This window comes from Etheostoma spectabile, chromosome 4, assembly GCF_008692095.1.
Source record: "Etheostoma spectabile isolate EspeVRDwgs_2016 chromosome 4, UIUC_Espe_1.0, whole genome shotgun sequence".
Lineage (NCBI taxonomy): Eukaryota > Metazoa > Chordata > Actinopteri > Perciformes > Percidae > Etheostoma > Etheostoma spectabile.
Window position 1 is genome coordinate 19876813 of NC_045736.1, and position 26167 is coordinate 19902979.

Below are 26167 nucleotides of genomic sequence, written 5' to 3' on the forward strand. Positions count from 1 at the left end.
AACTTCTTTTAAAACTTGTAATTTATTCTCATTCCATTCTTTGTTGTTACTGATGTTTATGACTTTGTACTTGCAGTCTCCTTTTTGGAAGTGTATATCGGCCATAAAATGTATCAACAATAATGACAATTTAAATCGGGGTTTAGGTGGGAATCATCTTGTGTATGTATTTAAAGGCCCTGAAAACCTATTTTCTAAATCAGCTTCTTACTATAATCAATGAGGTCGAACACAAACACACAATTTCATGCCAAAGTGAGAATGGCTTTTATTATTTCATAAAAGATTTCTGTTATATGAAGTGGGTGAGAGTTAGTTATGTCGCCACATCCCTCGATGTACCAATCAGGATTTAGCAACATTTATCAAAATGTTGTGAAAGTTTTCAGATGTATTTCTTATAACACCGGAACCTGAGTTTTGAGTATTAAACTTTTAATAATAACTTCTGTAAGGATGTTTTTTCCCAACTCGTAATTTCATAGTTGGTTATTTAATAATAATTTTTTATTATTGGAGAGAAATTCTCAAAATTTTAAAAAACAGGGTTTTGGGTGCTTTAAGTGACAACAGAAATAATGTCATTACATTATCTGTTATTTCTTTGACATTATTCACTTTTCATTCACAGCTGGATTCCAGATTGGCCTTTTAACATTACAAATCAATTCACTCATAACGCCCACATAACAGAGCATAATGATTTATTTGGATGCAGGGGTTTGCATGTGTACATTACATCACAAGGTTTTGAGCCAACCAGACACTCAACAAACAGCATCACCAGACAAACATTAAAGAGAAGGTAAACAGTGAGACAGCAACTCACACTCTGGTCCCCACAAGATGACATTCTCTCTTACTGTGATGTCTTTTTGGAATATTGTCTTCTCATGTCGGCAGACTGTGCTACCCATTTCAGCATAAATTCCAGGAAAGAAAGTCAGTGTAACATCACATGTAGGGAGAAGGGTCCATATCAGTTCTGCTGTTTTCAACAATACTGCAATGAAGGGAGAGAGCTAAATGACAAGTTACGGCTCAACCACAGCACAGGTAGTTCACATGGAAAACAAAAAAATGAGAGAAATCCTCTGAGATGATTCTATTAAACTTCACAAGTAGATCGCGCGTACAGTACTTTCTATAACTCTTATTCTTCAGCGATCAAACACAGATGAACATTTCCTGATGATTCTTCCGTAATTCACAAGAGGAATACTTTACACAATGTATTCCTTGTGGTGGTTTGACGACTGAGTAGCAATAGAAAGCAAAGATAAAAAAGCAACATTAGTTTATAATAAACATGACAACTAATAGACAACATATTACAGTAAAAAAGCAAATATAAAAGTCCAATAAAAATTGATGTTGTGCACAAAAGGCACTCAAATCTTCTGCTCCACTTACACAAGTGTAGCCTATATAAATAAAAAACAAAAAAGTCTAGTTAAATATGATAATTTCACCTTTTGAAAGTATGTGCTTTCTTTGTATTTCAATAAACATATATGCTTTTTCTTGTAACATTATTTTCATAGATTTCAACTGGTGCAAAACTGTACCCAGGACAAATAGAACTATATGGATAAGCCTAGTGATTGTTAAATTAGCTCCAGATCATAATGCCCAGTACTGTAAAGGTGAAGGTAGGTGAAGGAATCCACTGCTTTGTCACAAGAAGAGGCAATACCAACAGGAACCAGCAGAGGATGTGAGTGCACTGTTTGACCTTAAATGCTGTATTGCCTTAATCTGGCTGTTTGAGTTCTCTGTTATTAAGAATCAATTCATTGACAACAAGCACATATATTTAATTTACATGTATCTCAGTAACACAGCAGAAGGTACAGACTGTACAGATCTGACAGTGGAATCAGAGCCTGGTTTACATGCTAATATTTAAGTTGATCTTACTCAATCAAGCACTGTTCTTTTTCACTTTTACTTTAGCAACTGCTACAAGCAGCTTTATTTATCATTTCCAGACAGCCACCATAAATGTTAAGGTATATTTAAAAAAAAAAACCCGTTTAATATTAAATTAATTTGTGCATTTTTCCAAGGAAAGGCACCACATACAGTCATTGCCTAACTGACGCAGGATATGAGTCAGATATTACAGCTCAAAACATGCAGAACAGAGCAGGCTCTTTGAGATGCGGATGACAAGGTCTCTGGACTACAGCTGTCAGAATGACAAGACGTACAGTAGATATGAACACTAAAACTCTTTTTAGTCTTCTTTCAATGAAATGAATAGTCTACAGTTAGAGCATAGCTGTATCTATCAACAAGGACAAAAAAAAGAAGGAAGGAAACCGTGATAACTGTAAAAACAGTATTTTATAACATCTACTTCTCAGGTTCCTCTGAGTATGACATTTTATATTTAAAAGAGGAACTGTCATTATGGTACTTTTAGACTTTTCCATGTCTCTTATGCAATAATAAAATTTGCAACAGTTCAATTGGTACAAACTAAGTGTGAAAATGGGCAAGTGTGTGTAAAAAACATAATGGAGAAAACATTTATTCAGGCATTGCTGTCCATTCAACAGAAATCAGTTTTCTACAGTACAATTACCAAATGCATTCTAAGCACACAGTACAAGTTTAAAGATTTGAACTATATTGTACACAGTTAAAGAGTATGTTTGTAGTTTACTGAAGATGATAGAAAGGTGGTTTATTACCTTTACTCTAAGTTCAATTCACAGTCAACCCTGCCTTTTTTGTATCAGCCTGTACAAGATTAACACTTAAAAAATTACAAGCTGTATATTATGTACAAGTTTACCACAGGATTTCTACATGAGTCGATGCATTAATTAAGTTAAGTCTGCTTTGTTTTGTTAAGTTCTGATTAGTATGTCTCAGACTTCAGAGATCATCTTCATGCCAGGATGCTTTTGTCTTTAACAGTGAACAAAAATTATTCAGGTACAACATCTAGTACCACACACATGGCAGATTTAAAATCTAATACCGTAAGATCCCCATGTATTACTTTGTCATATATTTGGATATCTAAAACATGAGTATTTTACTATTTTCTCATGAAAATTAGGTTTCAAACAAATATGCTATGCGTATAATGACCCTATGAGAAAATCCCACATCATTATAAATCTCTCAATGATTGATGCAAGATTATTTTTGTGTGTTCTCCAAACCCCGCATGCAGAAGTACATAATGTCACTAAGTTAATTTGCTGAACATCCACTGTATTATGTAGTACAAACAGAAAGCATGGTGTGACCTCAAGTAAGTTTGTATGTACAGCCATAAGGCCCGCAACCTAAATGGTAGCCAGACATGGTATTTTAGCCTGCATGTTTACACCCGTCCAGGCGAGGTGATTCATACACATCAACAGGAGTGACTGAAACATCAGCTGGACATTGTGTGCTGGGTGGAAAGTAACTGATACTGAATGTCACACAAGTATTGCTTCACTTGCATTCATTGCATCTTTGAAACGAGAACATGGCCACAGATTTTTGTTGTTGAAACTGAGGTAAATTGAAATACATGTATTCTTATACAAATTTTCTTTAGTTGTATCAAGTTTCAAAGATAGTTGAGGTTAATACAAGTTTCAAAGAGAGTTGAGCTTAATATTATCACACCTCTGCAGCTCCTTCCACCACTTTATCACCATGGTAACATATTGTAGGCTCGCTCCAAGAGCTTCCTGAATATATGAATTAAGTCAGGCAGAAAACAGAGAGGAAAATATTAATATCTGCTTTTCACACATCATTACACATTTCCATTAGCGTCCCCTAATTTGGGAAGCTTTACAACCTTCCCACCTAGCAGATTCCACCTTTGCTACATGGTACCCGACTTATCTCCAGCATCACCAGACGTATTAATATTGGAACCAGCAGCTGTACTGTTACTTGGAAACATCTTCTCAGTGGGAGTTACAGCAGGACTGCCGACCCCTGAAGAGCTGGAGCTGCTGGTGCGGTGCTGGGTGGGAGGCGGTCGTACCGGCCTCATAGGTGGGGGGCGTAGCTGAGCCCCAGCCAGTCGGGCAGAGAGAGTGGGTTTAAAGGTGGTCATCATTTCAGAGGTGGAGCTGCTGCTGCGGCGCATGGCTGCATCGGGGTCACGGATCATTATGGTATGCAGAGGACTGCCGGGCTCGGAGCTAACTGGGTTCTTCATGGGCTCCAGGGTGTCCAAGACCACGTCAGGAGCCTGCTTAACGGTGTTCTTTCGCTCCAGCTCACGAAGCTCATGGAGCGCTGTAGTCATAGTCTTCTCTATGTCCTGGTAGAAGAGAGATGAAGATGAGGAGGAGAGAACAATCAAAAATAACAGCCAGGTTAGTGAGACATCTAGCATTTACAAAAATGACACTTAGGAGGACTATACCCATGTGTTTAAAATTGTTAACCTAACTAAAATTCATGTACATACATTTTTACCATTTTCAAATAAAGACTGTATAGTGTAAGATTTAGACCATACGATTTTTTTAATTTAATTTTTTTTAAACTTTTCCTTTACTTAGTACTTTTACTTTACTTATACAGTTTCCCACTTTTTCAAGCACGGCTTGGTCTTCGTTTAATTTCGGCAAACCTTAAAACTTGTTGTCATCCATCATAGTAAATTTGAAGTCCGCGATAACTTTTGTCAAGGCTATATTATTGTTGCATGTTAAGTTCAAGTTAAATTTTATTTATATAGCACATTTAAAAACAACCATAGTTAACCAAAGTGCTTAACAAGCTCAAAATCAAAATGAATAAAATACACAAAGAAATGCAAAATAAACAACAGTAAAAAAAAAAAGGTCAAAGTGTCAAAACTTGAATTGAAAGCTAATGAACAGAAGTGGGTCTTAATTTCAGAGATTTGTAGCAGCCACTGAAAAAGCTCGGTCCTCTTTGTTTTTTAACCCAGATCTGGGAACATTGAGGGGCATCTAATTGGACGCCCTTAGTGCTTTGACAGGAGTGTGAACATGTAAAAGCTCAGATAAATAAGAAGGTGCCAACCTATTAATGCAGTTTTGTCATATCCTATGGAAATTAATGCAAACCAATGGGGGCCTGGAATGGTAAAACACAACAAATCCTTTCTAAAACACAGCAGCATGGTTTGCAAAGTGGTTAGTTGAGACATAAAGTATAAGATATATGTGGTAAACGGGCTACAATATGCAAAATTACTGCTATTTGTTGCTAACAAATTATATCAAACGAGAAAACGTATATTTCTCTGTATCTTTTTCACACATCAGTTTTGCTTCTAAGAGGAATTTTCCACATATACCTCAGCCAGAGCTTCAGTCTCCAGTGATTTGTGGTCCCCAAGGCTGCTGTGACGAGTGGCCCCCGGCACCGGTCTCAGAGGGTGGCCCTCAGGATAGGCCTTCCTGTCTGGGTAATTAATGCTTCCTGCACTGCCAAAGGTACCAAGGCGTCGTTTTTCTGGGCTCTCCATACGACCCTTGCTAATGGACACCTTGTGTGGGCTGCTGGGACAGGCCGCAGCACGTGGTGGAGTGTCAGCCACTCTGGTTGGGCTGTGGGTGTCTTTACCACTCCGACGATGTGGGATTGCAGCTCCATCGGACCGTAGCCTTACCCTGCGGAGAGGGATCAGATCCAAATAACAGTCAAAGAAAAACTCCTCAATAGCACTCACTAGCACTTTTAAAACTGGAAAATGTGTTGTTCTTGATCCTTGAATGCATCCACCTCCCCATGACTCCTCCAAAGTTGCAATCAGGTGATTGTTCACATGGTGATGGGACATCATTTTTGGAGGAACCCTTATCATCCAGCAACGGCCCACTGCTCGCTTCGCTATCTGCTTTCTGACTGAGGTTATCTGAGAAAGCATCATCCCTGGAACAGCAGAGGAACTGATGTTGAGCGTAAGCTACACACATGAAGTACAAGTCCATTTTTAATATTGAGTGTTACATTTTTTCCAACCCAACAGTTTAGTGTAATGTTGTCTGCAGAATTACATGACACAAGACAAACAACAGCTAATAAAACACAATCTTCTGTTACTCACAGGTCTTGTACTACAATGTACTGATGTGGGATGAGGCCATCCACACCATTGTGCCGGCCTTCCCACCAGTCTTCAGATGCTCTGTGATACAGAAGCAAAGAGGCTCCCTTTTTGAAGGACAGCTCCCTGGGTGTGCGTCCTACATAGTCAAACTTAGCGATGGCCTCAATCTGTTCGACCTCTAAAAACATAGAGATCAACAAAAAGCTTAATCAACTGCTTAATAAAACATGGTTATGATCAACAACATAATTCACAATCCTGGAACTTGTTAAATACTAAAACAAAACAATCAATACTAAAAAAATCATTGCTGTGATTCATTACATGATGTTATTTCCAAAAAGGTATGTCTCAGTTTACATTGTAAATCCCAGAGACATATTGCAGAGTAACACAGCTGAAATATAAAGAAAGAACCAGCAGCCTTATTATTGAACTAGTGATTGCTTGACAAACAACCACTGTTTAAATATTTTGTTTAGAAAATTGCATTTTAAATCACAAAGGATTTTTGCCAAAATTTCAAACCTGGTCTTGTCTGCAGTGCATTTCTGTATGACAGCCAGCAGGGGTCAGTCAGACTTAACTGTATGGTTAACAATCAGCTCTCACAAAGAAAAAAACACTTTTGCACCACTTTGATTTTATTTTGTTTTATTTTGAAAAAACTACAAGAGGGGTGCAAAGACGTAAAAGAGGGCAGTCAAAGTTGTGAGTGAATAAAGATAAAAAGACATTTTGGTTTTAATTCCAAAGTAATGAAAATAGAAAAAATTACTGCATGGTTGCTACGTTCTTACACTGACACCAACTTGTTTTTGATGTTTTTCATGAAAACTGCTGCCAGAGGACACCAACTGAACCAGCTACAGAAACTACAGTGCAACGCCAGAGCCCACAATGTCACATAAGACTCTCAGCATGGCGGTAAGCAGGAGCAGAACCTACAGCCGGCAATCATCATTTGTCTTTTTCAAGTCCACGCTCATTACAAACACAGGCAATAGCACAAATGAAGCTCAAACATAGGGTGGCCACAGTCTGACCTCATACACTTCATACTTCATAGACCTGTCCACTGTTACTTCACATATTGCACACGAGATATTATTCTGTGTATCACCCGTGTTTTGGCTTTTGTGTCTGGCCCAGTTTTGCATTCAAAGCTCAGAGGAGAATTGGGGAAATACTGCACAAAGGAAGGTCTCAGGAGAATTGCTGACTTACACTGAACAAAAAATGAGCAGGCAAGGAGGGAGGAGGGAGAGAGGGGAAAGAGAGAGACTCACACACAGAAAGACAGATCAAAGAGGCAGTGGTTCATGCCAACACTGTTTACTCAGCTTCAAACATCACATAACCTTTGCATCATAAGCTGTTGCAGCGCAAACTTCACTCACCTCTCAGTCAAAAGCACTTAATAAAAAGGCCAGTCTGTATGGCTTTCTTATCCACAAAGACTACTCAAATCACATCATGTATATTCTCATGTGAAATCCATGTGATACTATTTGCCAATATAAGAACTGCTCTTTGATTTTCAAGATTTTGTGTGCAAAGTTAACACAAAATGGTTACGAGTGTAAATGCATGCTGTCATATGAGAAAATATAATGGTAACAACTCTGATACTGACTGCAGTGCACATAGGCAAGACCCACAGTTCACAGGGGTGCTTACATTGGATACAACTAAAAGGGCACTCAGAGAGTGTAGAACTTTCTCAAGGCATGTCTATGTCACAAAAATAATATAGTGTGAATTTTCCCAGTCAGGAAGTTGTTTTCAGATTGTTCTGACAACATGCTACAGACAAACCAACAAACGGACAAACCAAACCGAAAAAATCCCCGCCTTGGTGGAGGGAATAATGGCCTACATAAACAAACATGACTAAAAGGCATGTTAGTAGCTTCATAAGCCTGCATTTTGACACAGCAATGTCAGTCTGAACGAGTTTATAATAAAAAATGCTAAAATGCTGATATTTAACAGGTAAAATGTGTCATGTCCACCATCTTAGCACTATACACAAAGTACAGCTAGAGAGGCTAATAGGTATGTCATTAGTTTTACAGGTATTTGGTCAAAACTGACCGACCACCAATATTGCCATACCTAGGGACATGAGGTACGTAGGTAATAACAAAGCCCTAAGCCATATAAAAAATAGATGTAGATGACTCCCATGAGGTACTGACCTTCATCACTTGTGTGTGGTTCAGTTCCATTGTCAGCCTCATCAATAGTTCCTGGTTCACTGTGTGGGCTGTCACTGTGTGAGAAAATAGATTATAAACATAAACTAAAGTAACATACCCTTTTCTTTAAAACTTTGAGCAAAGAAAACTGCAGTCTCAACATAATTGTACTTTGCTCACACCAATACTCACCAGTACTCCTCCCCCCCAGTCATGCACTTTTCATACACTGGGCCGTCCAGCTCACGTTGATTGGGAAAGATGAGTTCATTGTGGATGATGATGGTCTTGATGACCTCGTTAACATGTGCCTGGCATGCTACAGGATCCTGTCCGTCAGGGATGGGCATCAGGGTTGGACCAAAGCAGATTGCCAAATTGTATGGATCCATCATGTTCTCGTCACTGTACTGGGAGAGGCTGAGGGATGGGACAGGGGAGCATTGTGTGTTTAATGATGTAGGCAACCTTTAACAACACCAGATGAAAAATACGGTATATACAGATTAAGTTGTTGTCTAGTGGTAGTCTGTATTAAAAAACATAGTCAATTAAATTGGGAGTGATAACATTCCTGTATTATATCCTTTTGAATTGATATGATGAATGTGTGAGTTAACAGCAAACTTTAGACATCCAGCAGATCAGGGACAACATTAAAATTCATTTGGAGTCGTTTCTGCCCATCTGGCAAATTTAAGTCCAATATTTACCCACCTTTTAGCTCTGTTTTGGTCTCCACCAACTCCAGAGAGAAATTTCCACTACTACTACCTCTCTACTACTACTATGTTTACCAGCTAGTTGCTAAATGTGCACGTTGAATACCTCTGGTTTTTAGAGCTGAAAACCCCTGCCCACTGCGTTTGCAAAAAAGACTGAACCAAAAGAGAAAAGTTGCAGACCAAAATAAATCAAAACATTGAGCTAAAGGATTTTAAAAAGCTACCTGGAGCAGAGGGAAATTGAGGTGATAATTATCTGTGGGCTCATTATGTTTTGTGACCCTGTTTACATACAAGTAGTCATGTGGTCCATTGTAAAAAATATTGATTATGGCTGCTTTAATCAATTAACTATTCATGAGACACATCACATATAGAGTCAATGCTTTAACTGAATTTAGTTTTGACATACATTATTATAGACTCCATTGCACAGCTTAGTTAGACATTAGCTTTAAAAGCACTTTGGTCTGACAACCCTCTAAACAAATCATTTAAACCAGCACAAGCCACAACCCACTCTGGGTAACCAAATCATTTAGTGCTGCAAGAGGAAGTCATAATCAGTCCTTGTACATTATCAACAAGCTGAGGCTGAGCAGTAAAACCACAGCTGGAACCGCTCCAACAATGAAGGGGGGTATAGAGGAGCCCAGTAAAACCTGGGGTATGAAATCAAACTCTTTGTTCTGCAGGCAAACCCAGTATAAGGAGCATTAATAACATCCATTATAAGGGGACAGGTATACTACTTCAGTGAGGAATGAGTTTCCGAGCCCATAAATAACTCCTAAAACACTGCAGACAGATGTCGCAATAAATAGCAGGTGAGGTTTTTTTCTTGATTTTTTTTCTTTTTGGATCTTGTCTTTTCAACTGACTGTAGTTATTCTGTGTTTGTTCAACATGGATTTTCCTGAATAGAGTTAAACTAACATGAAAGTTAAGTTTCAGATTCAATCACATCACTAATGTTAGTACAAAGAATAAAACTCTTCTAAATGCTTGTCTGTACACACAAGGACCTGTGGCTTGAAATGTAATTAGTGCAAACTCACTGATTGAGAAAAGCAAAAAGGTATCTCATGACGATTATGATGGTGCGAGAAAGAGTCACAGTAATCTGCTGGATGTGATGCGCTCTCTCGGCTCCAGACTCCAGTTCTGAAACACACAGAGATAGAGAGGTGTAACAACAGTGGTTTACACTGCAATAAACGAGACATATATAGCTTTTGAACTTTTATATTGTATATGTGACACTGTCCATGAAATATACCATATGTCAGACCCTAGCCAGAAAAAGTATCAAAAGGCAGAGGAGATTCTGAAAACTGTTATTTTGATGCCCCCTCCTGCCTTTCCTGCACACTGAGTGATCAAACTATTACTGTAGAAACAGCGGGGAAATGATTCTGTGGTGAACTCGCACACGGTAGACTTATGTGGTCCACACTCTCCTCTTCCTTCTGGCTTTCTGTTAAATATCAAGCAGAGAGCCCTGGTGTTGAGATTGCTTCCATGTGCTGCACTGCATGCCACTCTTCTCCAGTAAAGCTGAGTTTCTAAGAAACTTCAGGTGTGTTTTCTCTTTTCTATTCCACCAGTCAAATCACAACTTTGATTGCTTTAAATACTGAATACTGTGCATGACTCACTGATGGTAGAAATGAAGTCCAGGAAGCGCTCTTTTGGGAAGAGGGGGTTCTCCAGTCCTCTGAAGTACAGCTTCAGCACCCCTGCCACTGAGTTGATATCATGATCATTCTGGTCGTCAATCAGGGGATCTTCACCTGATTAAGAAAAATATGTGTGCTTTCAGTGGTGACATGTGATGGGTTCATCCTGTTTAAATATTTTTGACAGGACAAAGAGGAATGTATCGCCATCTGTCTTTGACTCACCTCTCTCAAATGAGTTTTTAATATCATTGACTTCCACCTGTGATCCAGGCACACGAAATATGCCTTGCTGCTGCAAGCCTGAAAGAAATACAACCCAGAATTGGGGATTCAGAGTTACACTAGCTACCATTATCTCCAAACCACAGTGCCAGCTTCATGAAAGCCCATTGGAGACACACAACCCAGAGCAGGAAATGTAATCTAGTCATAAAGGGAGATGCGTATTTTTCCATGAGAGGGCCCCTCAGTGAGGCTGCAGCATATGGTTTCAGTTAAAGGGCTCCTAATCAGTTTTCTGGAGTTTCATTAGGTCCAGATCCAGGGAAAGTCCTGCAGGCTATAGCAATGAGTTGAAGACAGATGTGAAGATAGACAGGGAGGAGTTATAAAGAAGGTTTTTGGGGGATGGCTGAATGGACTAAACCAAGACTATTGGGACTTTTAAATGTATTTGTGTGTTATCTATTGTTATGAGCTTGTCAAATCATTGGCTGGCAGCTGAGCACCTCAGATACTTGAGGTGCAGAGCAGAGCAGGTCAATCTCTCTACCTGTGGCTATTTGTGGAAATAGATTGCCTTGTCCAATAGCTGTTGTCACTTCTTATGAGGCAGAAGGAGTTTTCAAAGGACTTCATAGTTTGCCTTTTTTTCTGTCCTTTTCACTCAGAAGTAGTTGACACAGCAACAGGATTTCAGTCTTACCATATAGATTGATGTATCTGATACAGCTTTCGACAACAAGTGGGATTAGTTGACCTGAATCCTGAAATGTAATGATGCAAAAAATAAATAAATACAGACAAGGCAAGAGAAATAGCAATAAAAGAATACATAACTAAAAGAGTAATATCTATTATTTTGAATAACCTTTATACAGCACCATTATGAACTACATGTCTAAATAAATGAATGAATTAAACATACAGTATAAATAATCCCCTATTGTAGTTCATATTAAATAAAGATATGCAATACTAAAGTCTAATGCTTCATTTCATCATAAACCTAATGGCTCATGAACATTTTATCAAGCAAATCTTATAAACAGTAAAAGCAGTGTAAAACAAACAACAACATCCAAAATACGACCAACTGTTATTAACCTTTGTGTTGTCTTCCTGTTGACCATGCATGCTTTTGTTTTTCTGGGTCAAATTTTAAAATGTATTGTTTTTTAGTTTTTTTTTCTTTCTGCGCCTTTTGATGTTTTTGTGTTTTTTCCCCCCTACGTTTTTGAAGCTTTTTCTGACATTTTTGTCACTTTTTCAACTTTCAACTTTTTTGATCAATTCTTTTTTCAACAAAATTGAATAAAACACCCATATTCATTGAAATAAGTGGACTGATCATTTATTTTACTTGTGAATAGCATTGTACTGAGCCGTCTACGTTGGTTATTTTTTTTATTTGGTTGAAAGAAACCCAAATTTCAGATATAGAAACTTTCTGAAAAAATTAAATTGGACCCAAAGACAACAGGAAAGTTAATAACATAATGCCACAGAATAAAAACAGTAGTGGAAACTAGCAGCATGTAAGTGCAGCCCGAGCAGTAGCCTGAAAATTTCTATTATTAGTCTAAAAGTATTAGTGGCCTTGCGTCATGACCTATACTCTCCAACCACAGAAATACCTGAATGCGGGTACGGGCATTCCTTCTTCCTCTGGGACAGAAAGTTGAAAAGCACACAGTAGCAGAGGAAGAAAGGGCAGAGAAGCACAAAGTTAGAAAAGCTCAGATGACAAATGACCCCTCTGGAGGTTAAAGAAGGCTAAGCAAAGGGACTGGCAATAGGAAAGCTACAGAGATGCAGTAAAGGGTTGGGTGCAGTGAGGGACAAAGCAGATCCAATGCTGTCTCCTGCCTCTCAGTTGTCTAAAGTGTGACTGGATTTAAAAATAAAGCCTTAGATGGTTAATGGTTCTGGAGGGGAATAAAGAGATAGCTGATTGCCGCTCTGTCTGCACTGGCAGAACCACAGAAGGGAGGAGAAGGATTAGAGGTTAAACAGAGGCATTGTATCATGATCAAGGGCAGCTGAAGAGGGAAGAACAGAAGGCCAAAGTGAGGAAGAGAATGAGAGTGAAGGCTCTAGCTGCCTTCCCCTCCTGCTCCACAGGGGCCGCTCAGTAGTGATGGCCAAATGAAGCTTTGTGAACCAGTGTCTTTATTTTCTGAGCCCACCAGATGGCGCTCTTGGTTTTAAGAGAAAGGCCTAAGGCACTGCAATTCAGTGTATTCTCAACCCCTTGTTGAACAGAGAGCGCCATCTAGTGGACTCTGAAAATAAAGACACTGGTTCACAAAGCTTCATTTGGCCATCACTACCGTGCAGTCATACTCCAACACCAAAAGTACCTTGATGAAGGTCTCCATATTGCCGTTAAACAGCTTATGGTTATACACAGAGCGTGGCCTAGGCTTCCGCATTTTCTGTGGTTTAGGGGGGAGGGTGGGGGGCCTGTGAAATGACGAACAAAGGGTACAAAAACACCATATTCTGTGAAATCTGTAGAACCAAAACGGAGGTTCAAAAACAGGTATGAAAAAACTTTCAGCAACAAACCCATTGTTTGAGTAAAAATTGAAAATAGAGAAGAATGTTTTAAAAGTTGACCCAAAACCCAAACCTACTATCTTTGATCTTTGACGTCTGATAAAAGTCGGCCTTTTATAATTACTACTGAGGGGTTGGGTTGTTCAAAACTCAAGGTGTCTATGTTCAGTAAAACATTTCTTGATTTGACTAAAAACAAAGCACAAATGAATGAACATTTTTATTATGAAGCTAATAAAACAACTTGCAAGTTGATCTAGTTAATATGTTAGAAAAAAAAAAGTAGCATATAATTAACATATTGTATATTGATATGTGGGAACTCGTACTACATGATTCCTTACTAAAATTGCAACAAAAGGTTTTCTATGTCATTCTATAAATAACATACTGAATGTCAACATGCAAAAATATGCTGTACAGTTTTAACCAACATTATGAAATCATGTATGCATATGTAAACTCTAGGTCCAGCTAAAAGTTATTTTAATAATATGTATAACAATCCTTTAAAAAAAAAAAAACTACAGTAGCAATAGATTGCCTCCAAAGTGGTACTTTTGGAAAAGACAGTAACAACTGCAAAGCCATGGCCACTTTATGCCAATTTTAATAGATTTAACATATAACATACTGAGCTTTTTTTTTTAATTTTTTCAAATAATTATTTAAATATATACAGTATGTTTCTGTTTGGGTGTTCAAACAACAACTTACATGAGTCACACAAATTTGTCTTGAATGTCATAACAATCTCAAAAATGCTATAAGCAGATGCTTAATGACTGAAAGCGCACCATACCTTGTAGTTCCACACTCAGCCCTTTCCCCTGTGGAAAACAAAAACACAAGAGGGACATGTTATATCTTTGTGGTACATATTATACAGACTCTAGTGTCCACTGTCAGTGAAGGGTTTGATGAGACACAACATGACTATTGAGAGAGAGAGAGAGAGAGATGAATGGAGCAGTGGTAACACCATTCATTGGACAAAGCTATTGAGCAGTCACTGCTGAAACCACAGGGGACCCCAAGGACCCCGAGGACCCTGTGGGGTTATAGGCCTCCTTGCAGAGAAAGAAAAGGAGGGTGGCGGCTGCAGTTTGTATATACTGGGAGTGTCTGTGCTGGTTCACAGATCCTTTTGTCATAGATTTCTAACAACACATGCACATGTTATAGGCATATCCATAGAGAAAACACAGTCTGAAAGTCATTATTAAACTCAGCTGTGCTCCTTTGTACTCATTTAAGAATACTTCATTCAGTTAATTCAAAGATGACCCAGCTTTTCTTTATGAATTGAGAGGAAGTGTGTGTGTGTGTGTGTGTGTGTGTGTGTGTGTGTGTGTGTGTCTTTGTCTGCCAGTGTCTAGATTATCAACTGGAAGGCAGTCAATGTACCAAAAAAGAAAGAAAATTTAACATTATTTCTTCACTCCTACTAACAATGGACAGAAAGAGCAAAGGCTAACCAATTTCTCAACACATCATTCTGGCAGATGGGACGTCGTCTCTGGAGCATTCATGTGAAGAAACAACAGCCCATTTCTCAGATGCCATTCCTCTGTCTACCTCTGACCAACCATCTTCAAAATTGCAACAGTTTCTCAAGCAAAAGTTATGTTGATTTTGTCATAATTTCATATCAAAAAGTGCTAGAGTCTGTCAATTATAGAGCGATATGTATTTTATAAACCTAACAGGAGTACAAATCAAATTCACTGAACAAGGGAACTGATGACTCCTTATCTGGTAAACAAGGGCTGGCAGATATCCTAGCCTCTCTTGTCGGGTGCCAATGCATGGCATTATGTTTTTATTAATACATGCGGCAAGATGTAAACGCCATGTGGCACACACCAGTCTCATCTTGTTCCCTCTGTCATGCTCACAAACAACCACGCACATACACAAACATGCTATTTTGGCCATGACGCAATGAGCTAATGAGCACAAAGCAACCCTGATTGATCATGAATAATTAAACATAGGTGGTACCCGGAGATGCCATATGCCGTGCTCATACACACTCTCAGCTGCTCCACCGTGGACATACAAACAGATCTGTCCAGAGACTAAAATGAACTATAATGTGACTGTTTATGAGTGCAAAAGCATGCAGTTGGTAGTTTGCCACAATGTGTTTTTGGGGTCCTGAAAGCCCGACAGAGCAAAATGAATGAATAAGTAAAGACAATTCATTTGTGTTGCAAGGCCTCAGCTGTGTGTGCCTGATACCCTTTTCTATAAGGTGAATGCCTGATGCAGGAGCAGCTGCTGAAATGGGCCTGGGTCTGCTCCTGCTGATTGATTGGGCGTAAACTGTTCATGGCTGAGGTGACAAGGGGACCCCTGGGGAAGGGAGGGGCAGAGGGAAGCCTTTCTCTTACAGCCTGGAAATAAAAACCCTCCCTGCGGCTTCACCATGTAGAGCCTAACCGGGTAATGCTTTAACTAATGGAGATAAGTAGAAAGGGGAATGGATACCTCAAAGTAGATGTGGCATGCTTTTGGTGTGATAGTTTTCTATTTGAACAGCAGCAGCCATTTCCTCTTTTGTCCTGCTTGTCTAAGAGATTGTTGTCTTTGTAGCCTCCGATACATAATTCTCTGGTGCGTATTGGATGAGACCTGCACCATTATAACCTTGAAAGCAGCAACTAGGTGGTGGGAGTCCATGGGTCATAGATGAAGAAAAAAAAACTCCTTACCTTCACCCAGAGTCTGCTTTAGTAAGTCATGCTTGGCCTGCAGCTTAATGATGAGGTTACTGCCATTCAGGTACTCCTTGAATTTCTACACAGAGAGATGAAGGCAACAATAAGCGAGCAGCAGCACTAATCCACTGTAACATGAGCCCAGTAAAACAATTTAATGTTGCTCAAATCAGCATGAAGTCAATATATTCTAGTTTTAATTTAATTTCTATTTTCAGAGCATGTGGAAATGATGACTGATGCCTTGATTTTGAAAAGCAGCACAATGCTGGAGTTTCAGCAGGCCAGCGGCCATTAACAGTTTGGAAGGATATACAGATCAAAATTGACATGAACTCACCGAAAAGTAGAACATTTCAGTTTCTTGTTGGTTTGCCCTCCTCTTGGCTACATTCAGCTTGCTCATGTAGGACTCGGAGGCCACGGACTTAATGGATTCAGTGGAGCGGCTATGTTGGAAGGCATCCGACACGTCAAAGTCCTCTACCGTCAGCATGTCCTGCAGTGTTTGCATAGTGGCATCCAAGGTCTTTCTCACCTGCACAGATGGGGGAACATAGAAAGTAAAGTAGATGACAAATGAAGCATCATATCTTAGTCTTGCTCATGTCTTCATTTTATGGATATTTTTTGTCAAAGCCTTGATGGAACCAAGGAAACTGATGCCATGTTCAAGGACAAGAGTGAGTGATTTATGGCACAAAGACAAATTGACCCCTGAAAAATACATGACCTTGAATCACACTAAAATGACATAGCAGCATTTGGATATAAGTCCAGAGCAACCTGCACGTCAGGCATACATCAGACTAAGACCTGAAAATGAAAAGTGTCTGGTAGACAAATTGTAAGTGAAATCACTGAAGGAAGCCTTTTGTTTAGGGCTAATATTGACAAAGCTCATTTCCAGTAATGGCAGTCCATTATCATCCAGAGCATAAGACACAGGGAGACAGGGAAGAGGCAGAGCCATTGGCACAGAAGAGTCTAACAGGTCCTGGTTATTATAGCCTCCATTTGCACCTTTGTGTCTGCGGTTCTTAATGAGAAAGTCCTCTCTTCATCACAAAATAGACAATTTCATATATAACGTCATAGAAAACACAACACTGGCACCGTGACAATCTTAATATATTCTCGCCTCCTGCAGAGCAAGGGTCATTGGAGTGTAATTGCAATGAGAACAGATGGTGATGTGGCCCTCCTACTTGGCTCTGGGGTAAATGAGACGGAGCTTTCTGTTTTAGGGGGGGTGGGGCAAAAGGTGGTGGTGGAGGGGGTGCTGGACAGACACAGGGCCATCATAAATCCTCACCTCCTCATTCTCAATCTTTAGCGTAGCCAGGCGAGACTGCAGTTGGTGGTAGCGCATCAGGAGTTCAGTCTGGACAGGTTGCTGGGCGCTCACTTGGCACACCTTAGGAGGCGGAGGAGGAATTATGGGTTACAACAATTAAATTGTTCAATTTGCAGCTTAAAATGTTACTTAGTGAAACAATAAAAACATTATTTTGCTTTTAAAGCATCTCACCTCATCTCCCATGTGTGGCAGGTACTCAAAGCGCATTGGAGGGCAGAACACCTGGTTATGCATATCCATGATCTTGTGCTTGTCACTGCGGGAATCCAGGTTGTCCACTGCATTCTCTATGATATCCAGTCCCTCGTGGCGTGATGTCTCCAAATTGTACTCGGCAGATAAGTAGGTCCTGAGGGTGCGCGCCAAGCTAGCGTGGTAGCCTAGGTCACAGCACTGTGAAGATTTTAAAAAAAAATCTAAAAAATCTGATAAATAACAAGGAAAACACTCTGTAAATGTGTTACATGGAATTGTAAAATAGAATTGAAAATAATAAAATGTGAACACCAGGTTGAAAAACTTCTCAAGTCTCAAGCCTGTGTCACCGCTGAGTGTGCTCTGTTGCACCTGTAACCACAACTAACAGTGATGTCCCGGTGTACTGACCACACCCTGGAGTTGCAGCAAAATGGATGGAGTTTGTGTTGGTGTTAAGTTACTGTTTAATTTGACAAATCAATTGGTCAATCAAATTTATCAGGGAATGTGTAATCATTTTACTTGTGAATTATGTTAGTTTGAACACCTTCTTTCATGTTTAGACCTATTTAAGGGACTAAATCCCAAATAACATCCTGATACGGGTGACTTTTCAAAAATAGAAGTAGCATTACAGAATTACAGGAGTTAGCACAGTAGGACACCAGGGATAATTACAGAGCCTTATTATACAGAGCTGGATGAAGTAACCTAATTAAGCAGAGGATGGTAGTGAGGAGGTTTAGAAGGAGTTTGAGGCATCTGACAGCTCTGTGAATCCCTAAGTAAACACTCTTTAACACTCTAAAGCACTGAGGAAGTAATCTCTCTATTTTGGCACACAAGCCCCATTGCACCACTTAGCCAAAGTGGTTCAATAGACTAAAGGGAGTAAATCAGCTTCGTTTTAACAAGCAAACTGAGTGAGAAGAACACATTCATATCTGCAGCAGCAGCCTGAAGGAAGCAGATGACCAGGGAAGGAAGATTAGATAGGCTCTTTAATCCTATCACTTTCAGCTGTGGGAACATACTGTCAGTGCATGTATATAAACAGTATACTGCATATTAATATTTGGAAATAATTCTCATTTATTTCATATGCCACTCATTTAATTTGAAATATATTCTTGTTTATACAGGCTGCATTGTATTTGTTTGATCAAGGTTTACTCAAATGTTTTTACCCTCAGCAATATTAATCTTATCTTTTAAGTCTAAATACTTTATCACACCACTGACCGAGCTCACTGCTCACAGCTTTCATCAGTTCTAGGCAGTGCAAGATAAACTCCACATGTTTTTCAGAATTACACTTCAACAGATTAAAGTCACTAATGCTGACTAACAAAGCTATCTTCTTGCAACGTGAGTGTCTAGTTTAATGTGTGATGTGCAGTTACTCTGACATGACAAACGGACCCTTCATCCTCCCCTGCTCCGCTTGTGGCAGCCAAACCAGTCAAGCTCACAATCCCATTCCTTGCACCTCAGCAGGATTTGGGATGACATGGACCTTTCATTTTCAACACACTGGATCCATCAAAGAGGCAGGGATAGCCATGAATCAGCCACTCGGTGTGTCCAGATACCACAAACATATCACCATTACACTGCAAATGGCAGAGACATACTCTTGTAATGGCATTTTAACTGTAATTGTTTGAAATAAAGTAATGTACATCATATTCTCAGAAAGCTCAATAAAATCCCATCTTATCAGGCCCGACCTAGAAAATGTGCTTCTATCACTGTGACTAATGAAGTGGCGTTTGGTGGTCTGGCCTCAAGCAAAAATGTGACAACCAAGCTATTAGCACAGAGACAAGGGGGGAAACAATTTAAGGGCTGACAGGTTAACATCGGAATCTTAATCTTAAACTCTTTTGTTTGGCATCGACAGCCACAAAGTCCACAATCACTGCTATCTGTCTCTTAAACTCTGCAACACAGGCCTTCGTTACAAAGTATGACTTCATGGGGATGATTTAACCTTGGTATTTACTCATTAACAGTTTGAAAAAGATTGAATACAGTATGCAACATAATATAACACAAAAAATAATGCAAAATACTGTTTTGGATAGACCTAATTTACTTGCACAATTAATATAAATAACACAGACTACAATACTGTAACTATCACATTTGAAAAAAAAGATAAATATCTGGTTGGAAAAAATAAACCAGGGGGATGAAAAAAACTTAACAGACAACAGACATGATCTTTGTAAAGCAATGAGATTAGACAGCAAGACAATAACATCACAAAGTCACAAAGTCTCATCTCCCTTAAGAGGGAGCTGTATGTCTGTGTGCACAGCTAAAAGGAATTCATGTATACAAAATGTTGGGTAGATTCTGTCTAAAAAGGTCAATAAAGGCTACCTCATCTCAGTGTTCATCTGTTTGTGCAGGGTGACTGGTAGCAGGTCACCCAACCACATTAACCACATTCGTGCCTGCATAAACACAGCTTTTGCTCACCAGCTTTACTTTAACCAACTTCCAACCATTAGTGATTTGCTAAACAAAGACATCCTTTTAAACCCTAGTAATCAAGACTTTCCAGCAGTGCTACTGGTTCATAACTTGAATAAAAGTGACTTTTAGATTTAAGTGTTAGATGTAGGTTTTCTATACAAAAAAAGTGTATTAGTAATAATATAAGGATAATAGTGTCAGAGTTTGAAATGCTCCTTCCTCTGCTCTGACCCATGAAAGGAGGTTTTACTTGGTTACAGTTAGAGGAAGACAATCACAAAGTCTTGTCTCTTATCTCTCTTCACATGCTGTTTGTCACAGCAAAGCTCACAAAAGCAGCATCAAAAAAACAAAAAACGAATGAGGATGAGACAGAGGAGTCAACACTGATGGAGTTCCTTGAAAAAATCAGTCAAAAATATCCTTCTGTAGTTGCATGACACCGCATATTACCGGACTAATATTCATGCCAACAGAAGTCAGTCACTCAGATATCAGTGTTAATCCTGTTGTGCAAGGATTAAAAATGGAAGAAATATGGCAAATACAATCATTGGGGCCAACAGAGCAGCTTGAAAACAAACAGCTAACGGGCTGAGAGGGAATGAGATTTGAGAACAGATGGTGAGAAAAGCGACAGTGTAGCAGAGTTAAATCAACATTAGAAATCCCAGCTGGGAGATGTACATAAACACATGTGCCTAGCGCATACTTACATCAATCATATCAGAGACGTCATGGATGTAATATTTTGCCACAACTGCATTTGTTGCTGCCAGGTTCAACAAATAGTCATTCCGGGCTTTTGTGCATTTCAGCTTATTCTCTGAGTACTTGGCTTGCCTCTGGGGAGGAGAGAAGAGACAGAGCAGATGAGGAGAAAAACCATCAGTGCAAGAAAATCAAGCAGTAGGGAGGGTTTGAGTCTGTGCTCAGGCAACTGCGGCTTTGGGACCATCAGGCAGGTAGAGATGGCAGGGAAAGTTTGGAGAAAGACTGTTGAGAAGCTGCCTCTAGACAGTAACGTATTAAGTGCCACAGCCAGGCTTGCATTTGTTCTGTCATTATTCTGTCTCTAAACACTGAAGTACCAGAGGATGCAGAGTGTGGATGCTCACAAAGCACTTAAAGAGGCTCAGTTTTAAAAGGTGCTTATTTTTAGGGCTCCCCCCTCAATTAGTGTACTAATCAGCCGTTTTGGTCTTAGTTGACCAAGATTTCTTAAGTCAATTTTTTTAAATGCTTTTTTTAATGCTTTATTTATTAATCGTTGTGGAGACATTCAGGTTTACAGAGCTTTTGATTTAATCAACTAATCTATTAGTTGAAAAAGTCGTATGAGTGTTTTTTTTTTTTTTATCCAAGGATAGCCCATATGTACTGTATGTATACTGGCATACGTGTGTGTGTGTGTGTGTGTGTGTGTGTGTGTGTGTATGTATGTGTATATATATATATATACACATACATATATATATATATATATATATATATACACATACATACATACATATATATATATATATATATATATATATATATATATATATATATATATGTATATTTGTATATACATACACACACACACACAACATGTATGGGTGTGTTTAAAAGGATTAAACATCTTAGTAAAATGTAGAAAATAAAGAAATTGTTTGACATTTTGGGGACAACTCTTATTCACTTTCTTGCAAAAAGTTAAATGACAACATTAAGTCTGTACAGTAAATATGAAGCTGGGGCCAACAGCTGGTTAGCTTAGCTTAGCATAAAGACTGGAAATGGGGGAAGGAGCTAGCCTGGCTTTGTCCAAAAGTAAAAAAAACACAAGACTACTAGCAACTCTAAAGTTTACTAATTGACATGTTGCATATAATTTGTTTAATTTGGACAAAAACTAAAGTTTAAAGACAACAACAGGGCAGATTTAGTTAATTCCCAGGTAAATGGAACGCTGCGTAACTCCCAGCAAAAAAACGAAACAGCGTATTTCCCAAAATTCCTTTAAAATACAGTTTTAAAAGTATTTACATGGACCGCATGATAGAAGTCCAAATGTTAGTAATGTAGTAAATTAGTTGGTTGGCTATCTGTGTGACTGTATTTCCAATGTGACGTTAGATAAATACATGCAATTTTACTTAGAACTGAAAAACATAAACACACTGATTTTGTAAACTCGTGCCTAATAGTATGGACAAAGTAGTTTCACTTTAACAGCTCAATGATTTAAACCCGGCTCAGAAAGGTGTTAGGCTACTGCTGTTTGAAATACTAAAGAATGGAAATTCTTAAGCAGAGGCATTTTGCCCATTATTTGTTTGTTTGTACATTTCACAATACATGGGCATTTTATTTACAATTCCACAAAGCCATTGTGATGCAAATTTCAGCAGTGGGTTACAGGAAAGAAGATTAACTTTTTTTCTTCCTTTTCCTCCAGAAAAGAAGAAATGAGACAAAAGCGTAAAAGAAAAATATTCATTGCCACACTGCGTTATAAATAGTGTTCAGTTCCCAAGCCAAGAAGCATCTCTGAGGAGGGAGAGACACTGTCGTCCTGACAGTCTTTTGATTTCCTGCACCTGAGAGATAATGAGAGTTTCATTTGCATGACAAAATTCCAGAAGAAGATCCAGAATAAAAAAGGTATGCGTGTATCTAAAGTACATCATGCTCCAGAGACCACCAGCCCTACACTGCTAGCAGAGAAAGGAGAAATCTGCATGAGATGGAAAGAGAGTTGTGTTATTGGCTGTGTGTACTGCAGTTAGCTCAGTGCGCATCTGGCTGCAGACCTTCAGTATTCTCCTGAGACTTTCTGACATTATATTGCGGCCTATCTGATTGTCTACCTCTTTTCCCCTCACTCTCTCTAAGTGAACCCAACCAATAGAGCTAGATTGCCATATACAGAATATTAAAAACTTAAACTGCAATAACTGTAAATACACTTGCATTCTATCATCTTTTACTGTAATTGAACTTCCAGCAGACATAGAGCAACATTTTCATTCATTTGGAGTACAATTTCTGACTACCTGATGAAAGTAAGTCTAATATTTACTCTCCTTTTAACTCGGTTGTTGGTCTTTACTAACTCCTGAGGGAAATATCTGACTCAGGCTGCAAAATGTGCCATTGTGTTCAGCAGCTGGTCGCTAAATTTGTCTGTATGCCATTGCATGCGGTGCTGGGCAGGCAGTGTACAGTGACAAGTTGAGGGCCCAAAAACCAGAACAATGAGCTAAAATCTCCATAGAGCTGTGAGGAACTACAGGTTTCAGTATTAATTCAATGTGAGTTCCTCACTATGAGTGTCTCCTTTCACATTGCACATGGTCATTAGATGCATTAAATGTCTACACACTGGCCTAAAAACCCAATTGATGGTCCTAGATTTTTAGCGAGAAGACTGAAGCTTAATGGCGCTACATTTATTACTGTATGCAAACAAACACAACACTATCCATCCTTTATACTCACCTTCTCTTTCATCTTCTCAATTTTCCTGACAAAGCTGCGTCTTGGTTGGCGGTCCTCATGGCGCAGCAGGTTAACGTTGAGATCTCCGGACTTGCTGAACTGCTTCTCCTCCTGCTTCTCAGCGTCCTTCAGCTTGCTCTCGGCACTGATGCTCTCAGTGTGGTACATGTGGTATGTTTTCATCACCTGCAAGAGGGGCATGACAGATATTACGTTAGTCGACTGACAGAAAATTAATTGGCAACTATTTTGATAATTGAATAATCGTTTCAGTCTCAAATGTGTGGATTTGCTGCTTTTCTTTGTCAGTATAAAAGTAATATATATATATATATATATATATATATATTTTTTTTTTATTATACTTTATTAATCCCACAAGGGGAAACTACACTTTCACTCTGTTGTTATTACACACATTACACACGGGCCTGAATTACACACACATGCTCAGGACCTACACATGCACTAATGGAGAGATGTCAGAGTGAGGGGGCTGCCCATGGAAAGGCGCCCCGAGCGGTTGGGGGTTCGGTGCCTTGCTCAAGAGCAGTGCCCAGGAGGTAAACTGGCACTTTGAACGGTAAGTCACACAAAAACAGACTCAGACTCTGGGCTAAGAGAAATGGCATTTTTCCACAGTTTATTTATACAACTCTTTTAGACTAATTGTTGCAGTCCTATAGAAAATAATAAAAAGTGAATAAACTTGGGCATTCTGCAGAAATGCAGGGGCAGTTGTCTAAAATCTAAATCAGTATTATACAGTATTATTAGTTGTATTTTTAGTCAGCCATAATTATGTAGAGGTGGCCAATGCTGGGAATTGTAAAAGAACGTGTAAGCCCTGATTCAGTTTGATGATTGACATAGATACCACCAATCCTAGAAACTTGGTGTATCGACTTGAGAAGTGGTATAGATGGTTTAACAAGCGTTATAGTAGGCCAAACATGGAAAGAAAACATACCACAAAGACACGTCTGTGCTTTTGTGTTCATATACCCATTCACACACAACCCCTCACATCATTACATTTACTGCGGTGTTGATACTGCTGTGTTGAGACTGCCATATTCCCACCAACAATAAGGAGATAAAAAGGAAAGATCATATTTCTCAAGTTCCACTGTGTAATTTCCTTCCAAAATCTGGTTTTGATTTTAGCTTTTTCATGGTAGCCTGGTGGATCAATTTGGGTGTCAATGCAGCGGTAACACAGATGTCACTACATGTGGAATATTTCAAGTGAATCTAAGGACTTGGCTGTCAAATTTCCAACTCACCCCCTCATCCCCTCTTCACTGTGACTTTCCCTGCCTCTGCTGTAAATCATTTCTACAGTAACTCTTCCCAAACTTCTTTATTTTCAGCTCTTCTGTGCAGCATAGTGACAGTATTTGTTTTCTGTTCTCTGCAGTTACCTCTTTACTTTGATCTGTACTTAGACGCTCACACTTTTGACACCCCACGCCGCTCCAACATGGTGATGACAAGACTTTAGTGACAGAAAGCCCTTGTTAGACAAGACAGAAGCATCCTGCGTCTTTAACCCGTCCCAGATGCTCATTGAGAGAGTCTCTCCTCTTGGAAGACCATTCTTAATCCTCGTAAAGGAACATCCAGATGTGAGCCGCATCTTTCAAGTCTCCAGCATTTAGGATTTTCTATGAACATCTCAGGATGTTAGACAGTCAACTTAAACAGTAATTTCTTTGTTTCCTGTGAGCAAGTAAGCAATGTTAACTTGGTACTGAAGTTGAACAGTGGGGTTTATTTTATCTCCATAAGAGCTGCTCATCAAAATCACGTTTTCCATTCGGTCACTATAATTTTCCACTGACCTCCAACCCTGTGATAGTAATATATTCACCAGTTCTGCCACTTGAGGAGGCTCTATTTATTCCCCTCTGTTTGCTGTGTGTATAAATAGTACTCCTCTCCAAGCGATGCAAAAAACTCTTAGAAAAACAAGAACAGAGTGACAAAATGCTGCAAGGCAAACACCTGAATGTACCGTAAATAAATAGAATAAAAGCCACTAGTCTATTCTCAGAGTGACAAAGCTTGACAACAATGCTACTCCTCTCTAAAAACGTGTCACATTGGCAGCCAACTTTAAACCATCTGACTACAGGACCAGAGGTTTGTGTGCCCCTATGAACCAAGGGGCTGTGTTGTCTGGAGCTGTGTGCTCCTGGTAGGGTCTCCCATGGCAAAGTGGTGTCAGGTGAGGGGCCAGACAAAGAATGGTTCAAAAACCCTATGAGTAAGCGAGGCAGAGAGGGAGTGACCCTGCCCGGAGAAAGCCCCCGGCTGAGCGCCGCTGCATTGGAGTTTACCCCGGTGGACGAGAGGGTCGCCTCCCTACACCTGCGGGTGATGGGGGGGAAAACTCTGACTGTTGTTTGTGCATATGCACCAAACAAGAGTTCGGAGGCCCCTGTCAGAATTTAATTTTATTCATTGAGT

The 26167-nt window shown here is 39.3% G+C and overlaps 1 protein-coding gene across 4 annotated transcripts in view; it reads right to left on the reverse strand.

Moving 5' to 3' along the window:
• Nucleotides 1–878: 878 nt before the first annotated feature.
• srgap3 (SLIT-ROBO Rho GTPase activating protein 3) overlaps nucleotides 879–26167 on the reverse strand; it is a 67070-nt gene continuing 41781 nt past the window's right edge. Inside the window, exons 5-22 of one of the 4 annotated variants that reach the window (XM_032513540.1) lie at nucleotides 23696–23881; nucleotides 20926–21054; nucleotides 17699–17920; nucleotides 17483–17584; nucleotides 16508–16705; nucleotides 16162–16246; nucleotides 14247–14274; nucleotides 13246–13348; nucleotides 11589–11649; nucleotides 10886–10963; nucleotides 10640–10774; nucleotides 10040–10145; nucleotides 8449–8676; nucleotides 8257–8330; nucleotides 6053–6233; nucleotides 5728–5877; nucleotides 5300–5615; nucleotides 879–4288 (exon numbers count right to left, since the gene is read on the reverse strand). In XM_032513540.1, the coding sequence (XP_032369431.1) occupies nucleotides 3842–4288; nucleotides 5300–5615; nucleotides 5728–5877; nucleotides 6053–6233; nucleotides 8257–8330; nucleotides 8449–8676; nucleotides 10040–10145; nucleotides 10640–10774; nucleotides 10886–10963; nucleotides 11589–11649; nucleotides 13246–13348; nucleotides 14247–14274; nucleotides 16162–16246; nucleotides 16508–16705; nucleotides 17483–17584; nucleotides 17699–17920; nucleotides 20926–21054; nucleotides 23696–23881 (2829 nt within the window). In that variant the 3' untranslated portion in view covers nucleotides 879–3841. Of the gene's footprint in view, nucleotides 4289–5299; nucleotides 5616–5727; nucleotides 5878–6052; nucleotides 6234–8256; nucleotides 8331–8448; nucleotides 8677–10039; nucleotides 10146–10639; nucleotides 10775–10885; nucleotides 10964–11588; nucleotides 11650–12519; nucleotides 13019–13223; nucleotides 13349–14246; nucleotides 14275–16161; nucleotides 16247–16507; nucleotides 16706–17482; nucleotides 17585–17698; nucleotides 17921–20925; nucleotides 21055–23695; nucleotides 23882–26167 lie in introns of those variants that run through there. The other 3 variants (XM_032513541.1, XR_004331646.1, XR_004331647.1) reach the window with 3 other exon arrangements.